This window comes from Lycorma delicatula, chromosome 1, assembly GCF_047948215.1.
Source record: "Lycorma delicatula isolate Av1 chromosome 1, ASM4794821v1, whole genome shotgun sequence".
In the NCBI taxonomy this organism is placed as follows: domain Eukaryota; kingdom Metazoa; phylum Arthropoda; class Insecta; order Hemiptera; family Fulgoridae; genus Lycorma; species Lycorma delicatula.
The window spans coordinates 234,237,072-234,260,405 of NC_134455.1; the positions used below are offsets into that span (position 1 = coordinate 234,237,072).

General features: G+C 30.2%; 1 protein-coding gene across 2 annotated transcripts in view; it reads right to left on the reverse strand.

The window, feature by feature from the left end:
• Positions 1-343: 343 nt before the first annotated feature.
• The window catches only part of LOC142318262 (alpha-tocopherol transfer protein-like), a 60,306-nt gene continuing 37,315 nt past the window's right edge, over positions 344-23,334 (reverse strand). Inside the window, exons 2-7 of one of the 2 annotated variants that reach the window (XM_075354828.1) lie at positions 16,497-16,647; positions 11,463-11,628; positions 7,609-7,858; positions 5,252-5,362; positions 4,627-4,729; positions 344-816 (exon numbers count right to left, since the gene is read on the reverse strand). In XM_075354828.1, coding sequence (XP_075210943.1) covers positions 668-816; positions 4,627-4,729; positions 5,252-5,362; positions 7,609-7,858; positions 11,463-11,628; positions 16,497-16,647 — 930 coding nt within the window. In that variant the 3' untranslated portion in view covers positions 344-667. The remainder of the gene's footprint in view (positions 817-4,626; positions 4,730-5,251; positions 5,363-7,608; positions 7,859-11,462; positions 11,629-16,496; positions 16,648-23,334) is intronic. The other variant, XM_075354827.1, reaches the window with a different exon arrangement.

Below are 23,334 nucleotides of genomic sequence, written 5' to 3' on the forward strand. Positions count from 1 at the left end.
GACCAAAATTATTACTGCTTGAATGCCATTTTGTTTTATCCTCAAGCTTTAATTTTTCCCCCAACACTAATTTCATGCTGTAATGTATAGTCTAAGACTCTAATAAGCTTATAATTGTGCATTAGGTACAGCGGTATATATGTTTATAATCTATATAATTGAGAAAAATAATGTAAGTTTATTATGACTAAATTTGTAGAGTTGTAGATTAGGATAAAGCATTAATGGAATAAAACACTTTTTAGTAATAAAATAATGTTGCTATTGCTTAATAAAATTTTTAACAATAAAACTAAGTTTACAAAACCATCAGATAGATGATATTTTTTGCAAAATTTTTTTTGACTTATTAATTTGTGAATCGATGTACATATAATAAAGCTAGTACTAAGACATAAGAATAAATTCTTATTTTTGGGTGAATTACTATTGTTTCATAAAGTTCTACATATACAATATAGTTTTTTTTTGAGGATTTTTTAAAATGGTTTTTGAAAATAAAATAAATAATGATATAATAAATAATGATAACATATTGACAGTTTATATTTTAGAAATTTTAAACTAGATATATTTTTTATTCTGATTTGTTGTTGTAGTTGCTTAGCAGTTAGTAAATGTGTGATAGAGTGGAATTGGCTAGAGATGAAGTTCTATTTCTGGATTTTTAATCAACTGCAAGCTTCCTAAATGATCCGGATTCACCAAATTCTGTCTGAGTATATTTCTTCTCAAGTCTAAGTGATTCATTTGTTTTAAGTCCATCAACTGCAGCATAGTATGGCCTTTGCTTCATGAGGATATCTTTCCAGTGATCTGAAACATTGCCAAGATGAGTTAAATGAACTTAAATAATAATTAATATCGTGTTTTCTGCTGGAGTATAGAACAAACCTACATTTCAATTACAAATTTACTTAGGAATAGTACTTCTATTTTAAAAAGAAATAGCAGTGAAAGTTTTAAGGCAGCTGGGAAACGTTTATGAAAGCTTTGTAAAATAAACTTTTAAGAAGGACAATAATAACATCTGTAACATCTATTTAAAAAAAAAAAAAAACTAGCTGGAATTTTATCAATACCAATTAAATAACCATGAACTCTTAAGTGATATGCCATATAAATATATGGAATCAACAAAACTGATGGAAATGAATTTGACTTATTTGAAATTAATTTATATTATTGCTGCTGGAAATTCCAGAAAAAAAAAAATTTGTTGAAAAAATCAATATCAAATAATGAGAAACGGGCAGTGTGCTATAATGGTATTGCTATGACGATAACATCATACTTCTGAACAAAGGAAGTGTAAGGTAATGTCACACTCATTTTTAATATCCATCAACAAATTTACATTTCATCACAGAATCTGAGTAAAACAAATCATTTAATTTTATTACATCCAAAACTTATAACACCTTTAAAGTTGTATTGAAAACCCAATACAACTGAAATTCTTATCTATAATACATCTAATCTTTCTATAGGATAAAACATGCAATTTTCTTATGTATGTTAAATCATTCAAAATATACATGCTTGTCGGTCAATAACTACACTGAAAACTCAACATAATAAAACATCTGACTGACGTTAAGGTTTACTCCCTTGTCTTACAGAGCATGCTACATAAGATACAGAAAAAATCAGAAACACATTTAATAACTGAAAGTGCATGATATTAATATATATCAACCAACTTTAACAAAAATGCCAAGTTTTCAGGAAAGAAGATTACTGTTACTTTCAAATAAATAAACGAAATATCATAGATATTAACAAAACATCTACATCATAAGCACAGAGACCCAGGAGTATGCAAACTAAACAGCTGTGATTGACTGAATACTTCATTGAACCGTCTGGATGCACATTCATCATCGATACAAGAACATTTGCAGGAACCATGCATGCACGTGTGTGCAGACACAGACACACACACACATACAAACAAACATGCATATATATATATGCATGTGAGTATAAGCACGAGTGAGTAAATGTGATGTATAATACTCTTGAAAACTGTGATACTCTTTGACAAGAACTATTATTATTATTATCTAATTTAACAAGTTGATCTCCGTGGTGGAGTGGTAGCATCTCAGACTTTTATTCGGAGGTCCTGCATTTGACTACTGCTGATGATGAAATTAATACAATAAATACTTTTTGCCACTAATTACACAATGAAAGAAAACAATTTGCAAAAATTTACCATAGAAACTAAGATCTCAATAATTAGTAGAAAATTATAACCTGTTATAATAACAAGGTAATCAATTTTTCAACATGTTGCCAGCAAAGAAGTAGGTACTTTATTATTGGTTTTTTGCATGTTTAACTGATGTTATAATGCTCTGTTTACTGGTAAGTTTTTTCAATGCTAGAGAAACCTAAAACCCATGTTTTTAAGAAGACCGGACAATTTCAGACCTAATGCTTTGGGTCAGTAACACTGTATCTCAACACAACCTAAAAAACCACACTTAATCATAACTTCAATATCAGTGAACCAATTTTTATTTTATTTGTGCCATATTACTTGTCATTCAAAGGGCCTTCCAATGACGTGTCACAAGCTACATCATCTCATTTAAAAAAATAAGTATTCAACTGCTGAAAATTTAGAAAATATTTAAGGGCAATATTTTGTGTTGGTAATTTAAAAAATAATTTTCAGTTTTAATCCATATATTATGATTATTTCAAATGGTTTAAGAAGTAATATCACATAATTTTATAGTTATTTTTGTTGGACTGAAATTTAAAAAAAGTACTATTCCAAATGGTTTTTCGCATCTACTGAGTGAAGGGGTGGGCAGAGTTTAATTTTCTTTTCACCAAAATTAATTTTTTTTTCCGGGTTTTCAATTAATGCAATTAAATGTTACCATTGCCATTTAAGATTTTTGAGTTAGGGTAGGTGCAGCAAGAGGGTGGTTTCCACCCCTTTAAAAGTAATTTTAAAAAGGTTCCCCTCGAGAATGATATACATGCCGGCAAGCAGAAATATGATTGGACTGATAGCTGTTGAATAATAAATGTGATAAATTTTCATATGATCACCCAGTGTATATATATATATATATATATATATATATATGCAGAATGTATCACTAATTTCCCCCAGGACTTTCATAATCTATTTTACTCATGAAAATAATGGAAAAAGTAGTTCATATAAACGTATGTCCTAAAATGCTTTGTTTATGAGTTATGGCTAGTGAAAGATTTTGTTCAGATTTCAAGCACCCTGGTAAAATAAGAGCATACTGAAACTTTTCAGACGTTAATTAAGGATGAATTTAGGACAAAAATTAAATTCTGAACAAAATTGTATAAGACAAGTTGAATAAAAGAAAGAAATTTAGAAAAATTCAAATTTATTTAGAAACAATACATTATTACATTTGTGAGAAAAGTACTCATTTAATGTAAACAAAAACTAAGTTCTTTTTTGGTGATGTAAAAAATTTTTAAAACAAAATTTACTGTTAAAAAATTAAAAAAAAAGAATGAAATTACACAATAATTGTAAAATAAAAATAAATAAATAAATATTAGTTAGATAAAAATTTTTTTTATAATACATATTTATAGACTGCAATTTTGTGTTTATTACCCATTTAACAAAGTTATTGTACGTAAAATATAAAAAAAACAGGGGTTTTTAATCCAATTTATTGGTTTTCACCCCAGATCTCTCAAAAACTATTGCAGGTACAGTTTTAAGAACTTATTTTATTTGATTTTTCAAGACAAAACTATAAGAAATCACTAATTGCGCCCCTTAATTAATGTCCTTCCTTTTTTCCTGTTTAGCCTCTGGGAATTACCGTTCAGGTATTACTCCAGAGGATGAATGAGGATGATATGCTTGGGTGTAAATGAAGTGTAGTTTTTTACAGTCTCAGTTCAACTACTCCTGAAATGTGTGGTTAATTGAGAAACCCAATCACCAAAGATCACTGGTATCCACAATCTAGTATTCAAATCCGTATAAAAGTAACTGCTTTTACTAGGACTTGAACACTGGAACTCTCGACTTTCAGATTAGCTGATTGGGGAAGATGCATTCACCATTAGACTAACCCGATGGTTTTAAATAATGACTTAAAAATTTCAGTATTATTTCATTTCACCGGAGTAGCTGAAATCTGAGTGAAATCTTTCACTAGCTGTAACTCAGAATTGAAGGATTTTAGGATATGATGAACATTTTCTATTATCTTCATGAGTAAAATAGGTATATGAAGATCCTGGGAGAACTTTGTGTTACATGTCTATATGTGTTACTTTGTCTATATGTATTAGTAACTTGGTAATCATTTGTATCCCAATATTTTATTTATGTAAAACAGAAAAGAGGATACCCTTATCAAATCATAAAAGGTGTTGGTATTAATTGAGAGAATTTTAATAGTACAAGGATTAGTTGAATTAATTCACCCCATTCCAATGTTCATCATCTTGCTTACACTCACTTCAAACTTATCTGGTGCTGAGTGTATCCTACATGCGTTTATACGCAAATTGATGCATCCTCAATGTGTGGGCCTGTTTATTGAGTATGTATGAGGCCAAAATAATATATTATTTATGAAATCAAGAAATTCTTACTGTTTAGTTCTTCAAGACTAGGTGCTACTCCTCCATAATCTAATGGAACCATTTCTTTTGGTAATTCATCTGATAATTTTTCAGTGTCTTTTAATAATTTCACCTGCAAAAAAGTACAAAATATGATGTTAATCTGTCTTTTCAGTCATTCAAACATATTTATGTTATTAAATTAATTTATTCTGTTAAGGAATGAAGTAATTGTAGCAACATTGGTTTTAGTATTAAATAATATTAGTGTATTACATTTGTAATACTGTGGCCATGTTTTAATGAATATTACTAATTGATTTCTATTCATAATGTATTGTGTTTGATCTTATTGTTAAAATAAAATTATAAACATTATATTGGTAAAAAAATTGCAGTGTTTGTAAATCTGTGAGTTGCAGAGCCAGAGTTATTATTAAGATTCTTTTTTATTTAAGGTGCTTTTTCTATACTTAAAGAACAATGAAATGAGCTTTTTTTTTAATTATTTTGTTAATGTAAAATGCCCACAATAAAATTTTATATAGATTCATTGATTTAAATAATAAATGTTTATTTTTTTATATTTCTTGTAAAATTGTAAGGTATGATACTAAACTGGGAAAATTTGAATTTGAATTGTTGAGATACTTACTCGAGCCATAACTTTGGCATTAATGAATGGTTTGGTAACTGTCATGAGAGCATCAAAATGTGCTGGAGCATTCATTATAATTGTTTTAGGAATACGAAATGGATATGCTTTCTGAAACAAAAGGCATTAGTAATTATTTTTAATAAGTTTGATAATATTTTTCATTTTCAAAATCTGCATATTAATAAATAACTAATTGCTGACTGCACTGTCATAATGAAAGTTCTAAGAAAAAAAAATAGTTTTTAGAAACTAATGTAAGTACACACACTCTCTCTCTCATCCCCCCCCCACACACACTTTGAGGGAGGGGAATTCCTTTTTGCATTCCACCATGCACTAAAATTCATTTATTAATTTTTTTTTCCATTTCAGTTCTTACTTAATTATTAATGTACACAATCAGAATGTAACAAGTTTTTTCTTAAATTTTTCATTTTTTTCGATTGAATCACTTGATATTTCCAGTCTTACTGATACTGATACTTACCATTATTGACATTAATACCTAATGATTAATGTTAATGATGAAAATATTAATGCTGACTTTAAACTGTTAAATATTAAAGATTTTCTTTAAATTAATGGAACTTTTCTTCATAAGGTTATTTGGAGATTATTGTCAATTCCTCTTCAGTGAAAGACCTGGTATCACTCACTGTTAATGGCAGCTGTCTTAAACTCAATTAAATAATATATGTGATCTTTATTGCGTTAGCTGGTTTAATATTTATTATTTTTTTCTTCATATTTGGTGTGCATGTAATTTCATATTGTTCAAGCGGTTGAATCTTAGTAATTATATGCTATATATACAATTTGAATATTGAGGTTAATGTCTTTATAGGTTAATGTCTTTTTTATATGAGTCAATTTAAAATTTCATTGTTATATAATGCCAGCTAATTAGTAATTGTAAATTTATCTCAAGATCCATAAAACACATGCTGTTTCTTTTGTCATTAATTTCTTTTTTGTGAAAAATCATATGTAGATAAATCTAAAGATAAAACAACATTTTTATTAACTTAGAGGTAAGATATTTTAATTAAATACAAAGAAGATATGTAAATAATAATGCATTTAAATACATCACTTCTTAAATAAAACCATTTTTTGTTTTTGTTTTGAGATACCATGACCTCACCATAACTAATAAACCAGTTACTTAGTTTTATATAACTAAAATTGTGGGAGATTAAAGATAGTATCAAAGTAAAATATTGCTATAAATAGTAGTTGTACTCTAATACATAAGTACTACTATAAGTAAAAAATCTTTGTGTATAGTGCATTGTTGCTCAGTAAAAGAGGAGGTTCTTAAATTTGTTGCTTTACACGATTTGTCTCAGTTTATTCTTAGGCTGTAATGTGTGTACCTGAAATACAGAAGATTGTATTCAAAGAGCAATAAGCTTTTCAGAACTTTCTCTGAGTTTTTGGGTTTGTTTCAAATTTGATGGCTCTTGTTCATTACATCCAGTTCATGATATGTTGAAAAGTGATGGATATAACAAGTGGTATTATTTCTTAGGGAAAGGCTTAACACACAACTTCAAAACAAATTCCCACAAAGCAACAGTGTTCCAAAAAAATTTGGTGCTGTGACATACTGCCAAAAAAATGGAAAACTCTTTTGAAAAACGAAACATTAAAGTGTTCCCGAGGCCAGGCAACTTTCCAGACTTAAACCCAATTGAAAAGCTTTAGGCAGTAGTCAAAAAAACAACTCAAATGAACTGTAATCAATGAAATGTAATGTGTGTAATAAATATAATGAATGAAATGAATTGTATCGCAAAAATTGGTACCTCATTAAAGCAATAATATTCATATGGTTTTATAATTTAGAAATAAAAAAAATGTGCCGTATACTTGTTTAATTGATACCAAATCATGTATGTGAAGTGATTAAGAATAAAGGAGGACATAGTAATTACTAGATATTCACAAATTGTACAGGTATATATTTTTTTCTTAATAAAGTTACTTTTTATTTAATAACATCTATGTTTGGATTAATTTTCATGCTACTGTACATGTGATAAAGTGTTCCTCTCCTCAAATGATCTCAACTTTTTCCTCTTATTTTGATATTTTTATAATCTTTGACTTTATCTTTATTTTGCTCCTTTCTTCTTTAGTTTTACATCATTTTTCTTTGTTTTTCATCATTTTCTGCCTTTTTTGCTTGGTGATTTACACATTTATTTATTTTTACTTATTCTTCCTTATTTAATTTTGTAAAATTAAATAAGAGTTTACTCCATCAACTGATATTAAAGGTATTACGATCTTAAAATTAAAATTATCTTAAAGATTTATGATTAAAAAAGAATAGTTGCAGTTTTTCTTACCATGCCTGCTGACATCATTTTTAATAATTGAATGTTGAACTGAGTGAGATGACCTAATTTAAGATATTTGAAATCATGTACTACAATAATACCCGTAAAATCAACACCTTCTCGGAGGTATGTTTCCATCATCATAAGACATCGTTTCATTTGTGCTTCTAAATTATAGTCATCAGGTTCTGGAGAGATAATTTTCATAAATATTGCTCTATGACAATCTGGGGTTAAACCTGGAAGAATAGCAATGTATCTGAAAAAAAAATGAATACGAGTTAATGATATAATTAGATTAATTGTGAAAGTAAAAGGTAGAAGGTTAATGTAATGTAATCTTTAAAAGTTGATTCATTTAAAAGAAAAAAATATAACTCAGTTACTTTTTAAGATGATAGTAGAACTCACAATGGTACATTTACTTAATTAGGGTAATTAACAAATTAAACTAACAATCGATTCATTCTTTTTGCAATTTATATTTTCTTCAAGTTCAGTGATTATTACACCATTTTTACAAATAAACAACAAAACTTCATGTCCACAATGTGTCTAGTGCTCACAACCAGTGTTTCTATTGAAATAGAAGTAATTGCTTTATTTTGTTATTTATCAGTCTTTTTGTGATGTAAAAAAATAACTTCCTGTACTGCACGAATGGTGGAGTATCTCTCAGCTCAGGGGGATGTCCTTTAACTCAAACGTCCATCCTCAATTACCGTCTGTACGTCTGGCATGGCAGGTCAGGCTGCCGATTGGATCTTTATTTTTATTCCTTCTTGCCTGCCTCTAACTGAGAGGATAGGGGTAATTCCGGGCCCGGCTATTCCGTTCCGGGTCCCCGCCTAAGTAGCCGGGACTCGGTCTTAACTTGTTTTTTGCCGCTCTAATTGGAGAACCATTTCTGGCCCTCCCACCAGTTTGGTCTTTTACACCAGTTTGGTCCTTTACTCATTCCCTTACCTAAGCCGCCATTCCACTTAGGCTCAGGAGTCCCATCGCTTCATCGCTGCGGCCCACCCGTGCACACACGGACGAGTGACGGCTCCACGGAGGGCTGTCCCTACCCCCTCGCTTCCTGGTCCTTCCTTTGCAGTAAAGCCGTAATAAAGCTCTTTACCGTCTCAAATTCATGTTCTCCTTTAAGCATAGTCCATATAATATATCCACAGTAAGTCTGCCTACTCTTGCTTCACAATTTTGTCTTTCCTGGATACAATTCCTACTACTAAAGACAACGTGCTCTGCCGAATCTTCCTCGCCGCAATACGGACATGCCGGGTTCTCCACCCTTCTTCTTCCGTGCATATACAGGGGGAAACAACCGTGGCCGGTCAGGAACTGGGTAAACCAAACATTTTTTTGCTCAACAATCTATTAAGCCTTTTCACTGTAACCTCCGCCTTGTCATATGTCTCTCTAATGTGAACTATGTAAGAACTCCTCCTATCTAGCCAAATTCCAAGATATTTGACTCACTTAGACTGATTTATCAACACGGGATACCCTCACGTCAATTAGTCTTAACCTCCTCCGACTCACCATCACTAACAGTTTAGTGTTGTTGGGCGAAACTCACAAGCCCCTCCTTGCCATCCATTCTACTACCATATCTATAGCTCTTCCCGCCTTCTGCATCCGCTGTTCTTCCGTTCTCGCAGTGATGACCAAGGCAAGGTCATCCGCAAATGCAATTGGGGTTGACGGCACCCCGTCATGTACCTGTTCCACAAAACGGGGCCCAGGACAGAGCGAACCCCACACATAGCTTGAACTTGTATTGTTGAGTCTCTTAAGTTATAAACTACTATTCTATCTTGTAGATATCTCTGTACTATCCGGCGAAGATAACCACTAATTCCTTTTGGTTTTAAAGCTTCGAAAATTGACTCCCATTTAACGGAGTTAAAGGCGTTATGTAGCTCGATAAAAACGACCGCCGGTATGTTTTTAGTTCGCGAAGTTCCTTCTGCTGCAGTCTCTACTATCGTCATTAACTGGCTTACTGGATCCACAGTCGACCTCTACCCGGTCTAAACCCAAATTGTCTGTCGTTCAAATCTCCTTTATCTCTTGTGTTATGGATCTCTTGTGTTAATCTCGCTACCACCATCCTCTCACAGAGTTTGCATAAACATACAGGTCGAAAGGATGTGGGACTATTCTCCAGGCCTGGCTTCCTGATCAACACCAATTTCGATGTCTTCCACGACATTGGAACGTAGTTGTTGAAGAACATATGATTCATCACGTTTAGCAACGTTATCGGAGTCACCTCAATCAACATTCGCACCACTTCGACTGGAATGTTGTCCGGTCCGGGACATTTATAAGGCCGCATTCTTTTTCCCGCTGTAATTAGTTCGTGTACTCCGAAAGGAACTATATCTTCCGCAATTATTTCTTCCCTCACTGGATCCCGTAATCGGGGAAACAAGACTTCAACACTTCCTATAACCTGGGTTTCCGTTAATGCAGGAAATCTACTTCTTCCGATAAATCAGGTTTTATTAATTATGGAGCAGTAAACAGACATAATATGCATTATCCTTTAAATGATTGTTTTTTATTTAAAATTTAATTTCCTTTTATTTAAAATTAAACGTCAGCTGGGCCAGAGCTAATGAAACTAAAAACACCAATTTATAGGCCTGCAGCATTTTTGATGATGAATAATTAAAAACTGTCAATTTTAGAAAAAAAAAGTCTGAAGTGAAATTTTAATAGTTTTTTGTAAAGAATTCTATTATGCAATATAAAATATAGGTTCCTATTAAAAAAAATTGAGTTGACCTTGAAATGATCTTTATTTGTTTTTATCAATGGCAACATAAGTGGTGAACGTATTTCCCCTTTGAAATAGAAAAACTGTAGTAGGAAACATTTTTTCTTAAAATGTGTAGTTTTTGTGATATAGATGTCTCAATTTAAATGGACCACCCAGTTTGTATATATATATATATATATTTATTTATTGATATGGTGTTTCCATCTTCTATACTGTAGTTTTCATCCCTGTTTTTTCTAAGATTAATTTGATATTTAAAATTTTGGACTTTTTTAATTGTTTTTTTCTTTTGAGATTTTTATTGTTTGAGTTTTATTTTTGCTATCTGAGAACCATTTTGTGTTTTTGTAGGAAATTTGAAGCCTGATTTAATTTGACCGTTCTTCTAATTTTTAAATTTTGATTTTTACTTCTGTATTTTTAGCTGGGATAACTATCTTGTCTGCAAAGGCTAACATGTTCAGATTCAGAAATTTAAGTTTGGTTTCCATTTTCATGTTTTCATCAATTCTTAAATTTTAAGTTTTTTATTCCCTCTCTGATAACTTCTAATAAACAGAGATAAAGAGATTAGTGGTAGACCACCTCTTTGTCTTATACCTGCTTTAATTTCAAAAGGTTTTATATTTTCCCAAAAAATTAACTTTTGAAAAGCTCTGAATTATTAAATTAAAAGGTTAAAAAACAAATATGTTCCAAACTACATTTTTCAATTCTTGTGATAACACATTATTTTTATTCCAGTTGATTTTATACTTAAATCAGGAGATTTTCAGTAGCTTTCTGATTTTTATACTTTTTGCGATTTTTATTTATAAAATTTGTTTAGCAACATAAATAAAACTAAAACTGATAATGATAATTTCATAAGAAAAAATTGAAGGTTGACAGTTGCAGTTCATGATAAAATTTTTTCCTTTACTAAATTCGATTCTTATAGGACTCACATAGAAGTGCACGAATCAATTTAAATTTCTCTTATAAATAATCCTAAATTAAAAAAATTACTGCTTTAAAGACCACAGTTCTTTTATGAGATGAAAATATACAGGACTATTGAAGATATACTTACAGATTTTCAAAACTCTGTTTCATTGCTGGCTCTGTTGGATCTCGTCCTGAAAATAATGATGGAAAGATTGTTCTTGAAGAAAAATACAGGTCTATTACTGATTTTGCTTTTGTTACACTGTTCTTAACCATCAATAATATATTTTCCATCCATGTGTCGACATTAACTGTGAAAAGTATTTTACATTTATTTATTAGTTAGGTAACATTAAAATTGTATTGAAACATCTTACCATTACATTTCTATTAATTATTGCATGTAAAAACTGTAGTTTAGTATATGTGTAGCATAATAGCATTATTAGTATTTAGAACTGAGGTGGTCCAAATAATAATACGGAAATATGGAGTATAAAATGTTAAAAAGTATACAAATTTTAGCTATACAAAAAATTATGTTGGTGTTTTATCAGGTTATTCTTTTAGCAATTATGTTGGTAAAAACATATAAAATATTTTCATGAACTCATTAAAAACAGGACTTAAATGAGATAAAGACACGTTTGTATTTGAACAAAGTTAATAACACATTAACGTAAATTTTATGAATATAAATATTGTAACACATATGGATTGTATTGATGAATTTACAATCAACTTCTCACTAATGCAGCTAGATCATGTTACACATTTCTCACCAAAAACTAACCAGCTTGATGTACAACATTCTCTATTGTCCCTAGAACTTAGGCGTTAAGTTATTTAAATCATACTATCCCAAACAAAGAGATTAGAACAAATAAAGTATTTGATAGATAAAATATTAATATGCTGGCTATGTGATTGATGTAAATAAAACACTATTTAAGGATGGGATCAATAACACTTGTACACCCATGATCAAAGATGTCCAGTGTACAAAGATTAGATCAAAAGGCAATAATAAAGGATTCAAGTCTGATAAAGATGGATAGAATACTAAACAAAACATGGAATGTTTTTGAAAGTTGTAACTGAAGGTTCATAAATCACTATCTTTTTGATTAGTTATATTGATTTTACTATTAACACTGATAAATTCCAATTTGACACTTTAGTATCTTAAAATTTCCCAGCAGCTAAATCTCTCTGACTTTTCTTAATATCTCTGTAATCAGTATTGTGAAACTACCAGGTAGTAAAAAAATTGATGATTGAGGTTTTATTCAGGAACTAAAGAGAAATTTCATTGATGGCAGTAAAATAAGTCTGCTTGAATATTTCTACACAATTACATTCACACATCATAATAGTATGACAGAATACAATTAATTTGATCTAACTTATGTTTTGAATATCTAGATGATTTTACTCAAGTGTGCATTACAATACTTCCTTGAAAGAATTAAATATTTGTTATTCATATTTTCAGAGTTTATTGCGTGGAATAAGGATATGTAATGTGGTGAGAATATATCGTAAATTGAATTGATATTTTTAAAACCTCCCTCAATGAATCATGAGACTATTGGTGAGGAGGCTTGAGTGCTCAGTGATACAGAGTAGCTGGACCAAAGGTGCAACCATATTGGAGAGGTATCTGTTGAGAGTCAGACTAAGGAATGATTCCTGAAAGAGGATAGCATCTCTTTCAGTAGTTAAGGGCATAAGTCAGGACGACTTCAACGGCCGTATCAACATCACTCAGTCCTCTCAGTACTGTGCAGCTGAAAGCAATGGAAAAATACAGCTGCTTTTTTCCAAGAAAATGAAGCTTTCTGCATTTTCATATAGCAATGATGGAGGCGCTTTCCTTGATAAAATATCCTGGAGGTAAACTAGTCCCCTGTTCGGATCTCCGGGTGGGGACTACTAAGGAAGGGGTCACCAGAAAATTAAAAAATAACATTCTAGAGTCGGAGCGTGGAATGTTAGAAGTCTAAAAAGTTGGTAGTTTAGAAAATTTAAAGAGGGAAATGGATAGGATAAATGTAGATGTAGCAGGAGTTAGCGAGGTTCGGTGGGAAGAGGAAAATTTTGGTCAGGTGATTTTAGAATAATTAACTGAGCTTCAAATAACGGGTAGGCAGGAGTAGGTTTCGTAATGAACAAGAAGATAGGGAAAAGAGTAGAGTATTTCAAAATGTATAGCGATAGAATCATTGTAATAAGGATAAAATCAAAACCTAAGCCGACAATGATTCTTAACGTCTATATGCCTACAAGTGCCTGTGATGGTAATGAGGTAGTGTGTGTACAAAGAAATTGATGAAGCAATTAAACACATAAAAGGTGATGAAAATTTAATAATAGTTGGAGATTGAAATGCAAGCATCAGCAATGGCAAGGATGGAAATATTGTGAGTGAATACAGGCTGGGCAAAATAAATGAAAGAGGGGACCAACTTATAGAATTTTGCACAAAGTATAATTTAGTTATTGCCAATACCCAGTTTAAAAATCATAATAGAAGAATATACACATGGAAAAAGCCAGGCGATACTGCAAGATATCAGATAGGTTATATCATGGTTAAGCAAAGATTTAGAAATCAACTCATCGACTGCAAAACTTACCCTGGAGCAGATATTGATAGGGACTATAATTTAGTGATAATGTAGATTGGTGTTTCAAAAAACCAGAAAAAAAAGGTGTCAGATGAATCAGTGGAATTTAGAAAAGCTTGAGGTAGAGGATGTAAAGAAGATTTTTGAGAAGGCTATCGCAAGAGGTCTGAGTAAAAAAGATAAGGTAGAAAATGTAGAAGAATGGGAGAATGTTAAAAAGGAAATTCTTAAATCAGCAGAAGCGATTTAAGACAATATATGTGATTTCAGACAATATATTGTAGCTGATGAATGAACTTAGAAAATAATATAAGAATGATTGTGATGAAGAAAGTAAAAGGTACAATCGACAATTAAGAAATACTATAAACAGGAAGTGCAAACTAGCGAAAGAAGAGTGGATTAAAGATAAGAATTCAGAAGTGGAAAGAGAGATGAACATTGGTAAAATAGAGGGAGCATACAGGAAAGTTAAGGAAAATTGTCAGGTACATAAATTAAAATGTAATAATGTGTTAAACAAAGATGGTACACCGATTTATAATATGAAAGGCAAAGTCGATAGGTGGGTGGAATATATTGAAGAGCTATACGAAGGAAATGAATTAGAATATGTTATTAAGGAAGAAGAGGAAATCAAAGAGAATGAAAGGGGAGAAACAATACTGAGATCTGAATTTAAGAGAGCATTAAAAGGTTTGAATGGCAGAAAGGCTCCTGGAATAGACGGAATACCTGCAGAATTACTGCGCAATGAAGGTGAGGATGCGTTTAATAGATTATGCAAACTGGTGTGTAATATTTATGAAAAAGAGTAAGTTCTGTCAGACTTCAAAAAGTGTGTTATAGTCATGATACCAAAGAAAGCAGAAGCAGATAAATGTGAAGAATACAGAACAATTAGCTTAAGCACTCATGCATCAGATATCTTAACTAGAATTCTGTACAAAATAATTGAGAGGAGAGTGGAAGAAGTGTTAGGAGAAGGCCAATTTGGTTTCAAAAAAAGTATAGGGACAATGGAAGCAATTTTAGCACTCTAATTAATAGTAGAAAGAAGATTAAAGAAAAACAAACCAACATACTTGGCATTTATAGACCTAGAAAAGGCATTCGATAACGTAGACTGGAATAAAATGTTCAGCATTTTAAAAAAACTAGGTTTCAAATACAGAGATACAAGAACAATTGCTAACATTTACAGGAACCAAACAGCAACATTAATAATTGAAGAACATAAGAAAGAAGCCGTAATAAGAAAGGGAGTCCGACAAGGATGTTCCCTATCCTGTTACTTTTTAATCTTTACATAGAACTAGCATTTAATGATGCTAAAGAACAATTTAGATCTGGAGTAACAGTATAAGGTGAAAAGTTAAAGATGCTATGATTTGCTGATGATAGAGTAATTCTAGCTGAGAGTAAAAAGGATTTAACTATTCCTGCAATAGTCGGTTTAATATTGGAGGGACAGGTAGAAGGAAAAAATTGTGCAGGCAGGCAATGTTTGGAATATGTAAAACAAATTGTTAGGAATGTAGGATGTAGGGGGTATGCCGAAATGAAATGACTAGCATTAGATAGGGAATCTTGGAGAGCTGCATCAAACCAATCAAATTACTGAAGACAAAAAAAAAAAATTTTTTTAAAACAATGTTTAAGTCTTCTGTACTGTCTGATGCCAATCTAGTAAATTTTGATATCTTATCTTTAAGACTGATTATTAATGTAAATTTTATTAAATTTTTATTCATCTGCAGGTATTTTTTTATTATTCAGATTTTTTATGTTCACAATATTTAATTAAATTGAAATAAAAATATATTTTTTATTGTAACCCAAAATTTCCAGTCCTTTTTAAATATTAAAATTACTATTAATTTTTGTTAACAGAGTTTATGAAAATCTGCTAGCTGAGTATATTTTTACTTGATTTAGAGGGTAGAGGAGTTATTCAAATATGAAAATAAAAATACTACCTACCAATAAATTTGTTGAAAATAATTTTTCTATTCAAAAACCTAAGTATTAAAAAATGCGAGCAGTTATACTTTATAGAAATATTATAGTGCAAAAGTAGTTAGTAAAAATAAAAAAAATCATGAGATTATAAAAAATGTATGAATTATTAACTAAAAATTTTAAATAAATAAAAAACTCTCTAATTAGTTATATATGTATTCTATAGTTTGCTGTTGACTTAAAACAGCAACTGCCCAAGGAGTGCTCTCATCATTTACTTCATTGTTTTCTTTGATAACTATATCATTAGGTATAAATATGTCTTCCTCCATCAATATTTTATTGATCGGTATTGGAGAGTAGAACAACATTAGGTAATACTGGCTGTAAATATCAACTCAAAGATGATTTAAATACTGGAAAAAATTACTGTGGTGGATTACAGAAAACTAACCACACAATGACTGATTAATATTATAACTATCACATTGTACTATCATATGGATCTGGTTTGATGTTTTTAAACTTATATACTGAAAAAAGTATTTATTTTTTATAATGGATTGAAAATAAAATTTATTTCTTACTTTCTTTGTCAAAATTAGGTAAATGTGGTTGTTTAACAACCCACTCCTTAATAGACTGGATATCATTTTTTATTCCTTCTGGTGTCATATTGTATTCTTTGTAGAGGCGAGGTTTTGCCTCAGAGACCGTACCCAATCCTGCCACTGTCATCTGAAATTATAATTATCATACATATCAATCAAAATTTGTATTCTAATATAACATATAAACGTGTTGTATTAAAATGAATAACATACTCTATTATTAACAGAGTAACTGCTATGTAGTAATTCTAACCAGTATCTCTACTCTAATTGTAAAGAGCATTGTAGATTCAGTGCCATTTCAGAAATAAGTTTGAGGTGGTGGTAGGGATGTCAGTATAATGGTATCACCAATCCCTCATTAACAGATTTGGCAGCAGTAATTTAAACAATTGCAAACCTTGATTCTTGTTTCATTTCATAATTTTACAGTAAACATTCAGGAAATTTAATAAATTTCCTGACTAACATTATTCTCCTCCCATAATTGCGGTGAAACTGTCATGTTTTTTAATTTCTTTGAAATTTTGAATTCCATTATTAATATAAAGTTGAATGTGTTTGTACTCTTCCTCTATGACTCATGAAGGAAATAGTGGTTTTCTAAATTTGTTTGTGAGATTTAAACTTAAAAGGATATTTCCTCTGAAGGAAAATTTTTATGTTGAAAATTAGATTGAAATGATCTTAAAGAGTACCACATTGAAAAAACAGCAGAAAGCAGACAGTATATTCTTTCATTAACGTTTTATTTATTAAAATTCTTTAATTTCATTAAGTGTCCTTTACATGGATTCATTTTTTAAAAAAGAGGTTGTTAAACAATTGGTATAAAAATTTTACGAATTCAATTTAATTTGTTAAGTGTTTCATTTTTCACTGGATGCAATACGGTAAATGTAACTAAATTAAACCTAATAATCATACAATTTCCAGGATTGCAGTAACAAATTTAATAGAAAAATTTAAACATACTGGTAGCATTTTAGATGATAAAAAACTTGACCCACCCAGCAATTTAGCAGAAATTTCTGTGAATAATCAATTAGAAGAAGTGATTGTATGAAATAATTTATCTAAGTGGTCAGTTAAAAAAGTATTAAAAATACATAAATACCATGTTTACAAGATTCAGTTAGTACAAGAGCTAACTGAAAATGATTTTGATAGGAGGGTTGAATTCAGTGAAATTTTGACAGAGATTAACAGCAAGAACTATTTTTTGCTTCAACATACTGTTCATTGATGAAGCCTCATTTACTTTATATGGGGTTGTTAACAGACATAATAGTAGATGCTGGGTATTGTGAAAGCCACCCAGCACCCAGAGTGGTTAAATGTGTGGGCTAGAGTAACAAGTGACACTCTTCTTGGATCATTTATCATTAATGGTAACTTAGATGGTGATATGTAATATACTTTACTGAACAAGCAGATAAGTCCAGCCCTCAAAAATGTGATTGAGATGGCTTGTAGGTCAAATGGACCACCTTTATTCATGAGGGAATGTGTTTTTTCAGTTAAATGGTGCTTCTCTGCACTACACTTGCAACATTAGAAACATTGAACTAGCAGTTTCGAATTCATTGGATAAGTCATACAATTATTGATTGAATGGCCAACCAGGTACGCCTGACCCAAATCCTCTTCACTTCTTCCTACGGGGGCATTTAAAATCAACTGTTTATAGCTCATAGCCAACTTCTCTCAAAGAATTAAGAGAGCACATTGAGGTAGAATCTAGGAAGATTTCACCAGAAATGTTTCACAGTCTGAGAGAAGCTTTCAAGCAATATCTGTATTACTGCATGGAGTAACAGCAAGGGCAGTTTGAACATTTATTATGAGTGAGAAGCAATAACATTTTTTAACTGAAATAATTTTATTAGACAGTATTTTTAATTCATGAGATTATAGGACTTTTTTTAAAATAATAGATAGAATTAATTTCAAATGAAAAAGTAATTAAATTGTAAACTGTTATTATCTTAAATTAAATAAAATTCTTCAAGGCTATAAGTTTAATTAAAAGAAGTGTTTGTAAAATTTTAATAATTAATTTTTTCAATTTTTAATTAATGTAATGTCATTTGTTGTTGTCATTTAGGTTCAAGTAGTCAGAATTAAATTTTTTAATACCGTTTTTCTTATACCACATGACCATATTCCCCATTTAAGATTTTTAAGCTGCCCCTGCCCCCTAACCATCCTGAAGGCTGAATACTGTAAACTGAGGCTTACTGAATCAGCCTCCTTATCATAGATCTCCAAAGAGAGAATCGGGATTCTCAAGTAACAAAAAATTAAAGGGGAGCATACAACCATAGTTCTAACTATCTGAAACAAACACATTGTTGGCTGCATTTTGGATTGGTTGATCAGAATCTAGTTTTCATTATATGATTTTTCTCGTTTCATTGAGCTAGTTTCATGAGGTAAGAAGCAATAACATTTTTTTAATAAAATAATTTTATTACACCTGCTTATTTATTTTATCCAATGACCATTGGTCCCATTTGAAATCGTTGACTTACCTCCCTGCTCCCGACCTCCCAAAAATAAAAAAAACAGTGAAATATACATTCATTGAAGTAGCCCCTCAGTACAAGTAAGAATGCCGCAAATCACATCCAGTTATAGCAATTATAAAAAAAATTAGAAGGGGGTGTAATTTACTTTTCAGCCACCAAGTATAGTGGAGTAATGTTAATCATAATTTTCTCATTAATAGATATTACTATGTTTAATTTAGTTACATTTACCATATTGCATGCAAAGAGAAATGAAATATTTATCAAATTAACTTGAATTCATAAAAAACTATTATTATTATTTTTTTCGTAGTTATTGGACATCGACTACCAAGATAGCCCTTGTCAATTCCTGAAACAAAAACTACGAATAAAAGATAACACATAAATAAAAGTATAAAATAACAAAAATTTATATACATATAATCACTTTGTCGCTGAGAAAAGCTCACACAACCGAATGGATGTAATAAAAGGTCCCGTTCAATACAAAACAAGAAAAAAACAAAAGAAAAGGAATATCTAAATATCATCTCTGGACATAGAAAATATTCCGAAGACATGCCTCTGAAAATTAAATTTAAATACAGTAGAAGAGACCAGCTGCATAAAGAAAAACAGCAGGTCTCTACTAGCACATTCTTTGTTTCTCAAAATTTTCTTTATTCCTCCTATTTTAAATTGATGACGCAGATCCGCATCATTCAATTTTAGAGCGGAGTAGCCGTTGTCAAATGTAACTACTGGCAAAAACATAATAGTAGATGCTGGATACTATTATTATTATTATTATTATATTGTGTAGATTATTATGTGTGTAAAGTATTAAATATACATTATCTGATGAGTTTGAAAAATATGAAACAAATTTTTATATACAAGTCCATCCAAAACTCTGAACAGACCCTATATACCAATACTGACGCACATGTGAGGATTAATTTCATCATAATAATGCTTATAACTGTAACACTTATAAAAAATAAAAGCTAAAATAAAAATTACCGTAAGTCTTCTTAAAGTCTCAAATTATAGAATTTAATTGACAATAAAAAATATACCATAACTACTAATTAAGTTTTCTTGACAAGTAATTACCTAATAATGTATACCATAACGTGCATTACACACTCATGCACGCGTGCAGTCGGATTTATTCTGGGTAGTTTACACATCTTTAAAAATTCAGACGGAGAGTCAACTTACTCCTATAGAATTTAAAACCTTTTATTCTATTGCATCTGTCATGCTAATCTTTTAAGAATTATTTCTGTAATATTCATGTTAGTCTTGCATGAAAATAAATATTCTTGTTTGATCAATATTAATAATAAAAAATCATTTACTAAGTAAATAGTACTCGTGGTAATTGAAACGTTAATTGAATATCAACTGATCTTAACTTAAAAGAAAAACAAAAAATCATAAAGACCGGTTTTAATCTAATTGTGCCATTGCGTCTAATAAATAAATAATCGTGTTTTTCATGACGTTTATATTTGACCCTGAACATCTTAAACCAGTTCTTAAAATGTATTGTTCTAATACTGAATTGAGTGAACTTATACACCCTTGGAAACAATAAAAAGAACTGAACTATTAAACTGTAATTTGACTAAATCATACGCACGAGTGTGTAACATTTTATACTCAGAAATAATGTGTGCCTTTTGAAACTCGATGATGGGATGGTAAGTCACTGCCCTTTCTTAAACAAATTCCGGATTTAAATTCCAACCAGATTGCTATTTTAATACACTACAAAAAAAAAATCCAACTGGAATCTTATAACAAATCTTTTGATAGCTATAATTAGTTGGGTGCCAGTTGAGTAAATTGAGATTTAATGGCATAATAATATAACGAAACAAAAAAAAAATATATATATATACACCAGTAGTACGTATTAGTTAAACAAATGGTATAATAACTGATATAGTAGCACGAACTTCATAAAACTTAGAAAGCAGAAAATAAAAATATATGTAAATATTAAATATATATAGATACGCAGTAGAAGTCGCTTATAACGAGGTCGTTTGTAACGATAATCCGGCTGTAATTAGCAAATATAAAAAATTGGTTGGTTTCCTATGTTATTAATGTATAATAGAATTTGTTATAACGAGCAAATAACGAAGTTAGAAGTCGGTTATAATAAGTAAATTATTTTATTTTGAATAATAAATTTGTTCCACGAGTAATTAAACGTGAATGATTTTAAAATACAGTTACAGAAATTAAATGTTAAAGTCATTATTACTGTATCTTTGTGATATTGAATGTTATAACGACATTGTTCAATTATACTAGGGAGGCGACGACCTCTTCACAATAAGTGAATAAGGGTAACAATATACAACCCAGAAGTAGTAGTAAGCCTTGTTCAGTTTTGTACTGGTTATTTCTGGGAAATTCCATTTCTCCAGTATTACGAAGTTTATACAGGTAGTATGGCGGTGGGGAGGGTGAGTAATTTTACGGTCTAGTTGAGGTAGTCGATTCTTAAATGGATTTATTTAATGCTTGATACAGTACATTCGTGTGTTTAATTCGGGCTGAAGTCAGTGTATTTCTGTGAACGAGTTGTGGTGTTTTTTGATAGATCTTTAGGCATAGAACTAATGTCAGGCATTAAAAAAAAATATTTTCTTTTACAACAAATTAAAAATTATAGAGGATTAGAAAGCGGGCGATCTAATTCTGACGTGTGCAAAATTCATGGGATTTCTACTTCCACTGTTTCAACGATTTGGAAGAACTGTGCTAAGTTGGAGGCAGCTTTCGGAAAAAATCAGTCTCAGATAAAGAGGATAAGGCTGTGTGAAAAACGTGATTTAAACGAAGCTCTAATTACGTAGTTCAAAGTGAAGAGGAGTGAAAACGTTCTCATAAATGGACCCGTTTTGAAAATTCAGGCAGAAAAATTTGCTGATCAGCTAGGATACAAAGAGTTTGTTTGTAGCGACAGTTGGCTGAGACAATTTAAAAACAGATATCTAATTGTTTTTGCAAAAATTAACGATATAAATAATTCTGATTTTAGTAGTTGGCTGGGTGAAAAATGGTCACTAATAAATCGGGTTATGAATGGGAAGACATATTTAATGCTGATGAAATGGCCTTATTTTATAAATTGACTTTGAACAAAACATTTAAATCTAAAGGAGAAAAATGTGACGGCAGAATGCATTAAAAGTACAGCTTATTATTCAGTTAATAACCGAAAATCTAGCAGAGGATGAAATAATTAATGAAGTGAAACAAAGGCCAGTCGTAAAAATTGAAAGCGAAAATGAAGATGACATGATGACTGAGAATCCAGTCGTTTCCGTCCGTGCAGTTCAAGACAGTTTAGAATTGCTTACGAAATTTTGTGAAAGAAATAATATCAGCGATGAGTTTATAAAACGATTAAATAGTTTAAAAAAATGTATAGTATAAAAATTTAGCAAGCAATTACAGACAGTTTTTATGTTAGGTTGAAAGATTTAAAATTTTATCGATTTAAGTATACTGTATTACGTGTACCGATCATACTTTTTAAAAGTATTAAAATACTTTAATTAAAAAGTAATTAAAATACAGTATTAAAATGTAATTTATACAAGTTACAATGTTTTGTTTTGAAAATAACCTCTTCACCAATTTTAGATGTTAACAATTTTTTATACATCAACAGCCAGTAGTAATATGTATGTACTCACAGTTTTATGCAATACGATTTTAATCTTTATTTTTAAGTTTGGGTAAATTTCTTATACAGTATATTGTTATATTCTTTAATGTTGACTATCAGTTATTTACTTTGTGTTTAGAGGGGATGTGTTTCTTAGATATATATATATATATATATATATATAAATTATTTACATCTTAAATATATCTTTCTTTTAAAAAGTCGTTAAAAAAAGCACACACACACACACACACACACACACACACACTCATTTATATATATATATATATATATATATATATATATATATATATATATATATATATATATATACTAGGGACCCGACAGTCGTTGTCCTGACGTGGCATTGTTCTGTAATAAATGAACAACACATAAATATGAGTAACTTATTTAAGTTAAAATTAGCAAGAATGTGGACAAAATTTCAATTATATGACTATTAGTATGAATAATAATCATACTCAATACTAATAATACTAATCATACTCAATCAATACTAATCAGTATGTGATTGTTGTATTATTGTAATGGGTTTATTGATTAATTATGGGTAGTATGGTTAATATTTATTTTCATTAAATAT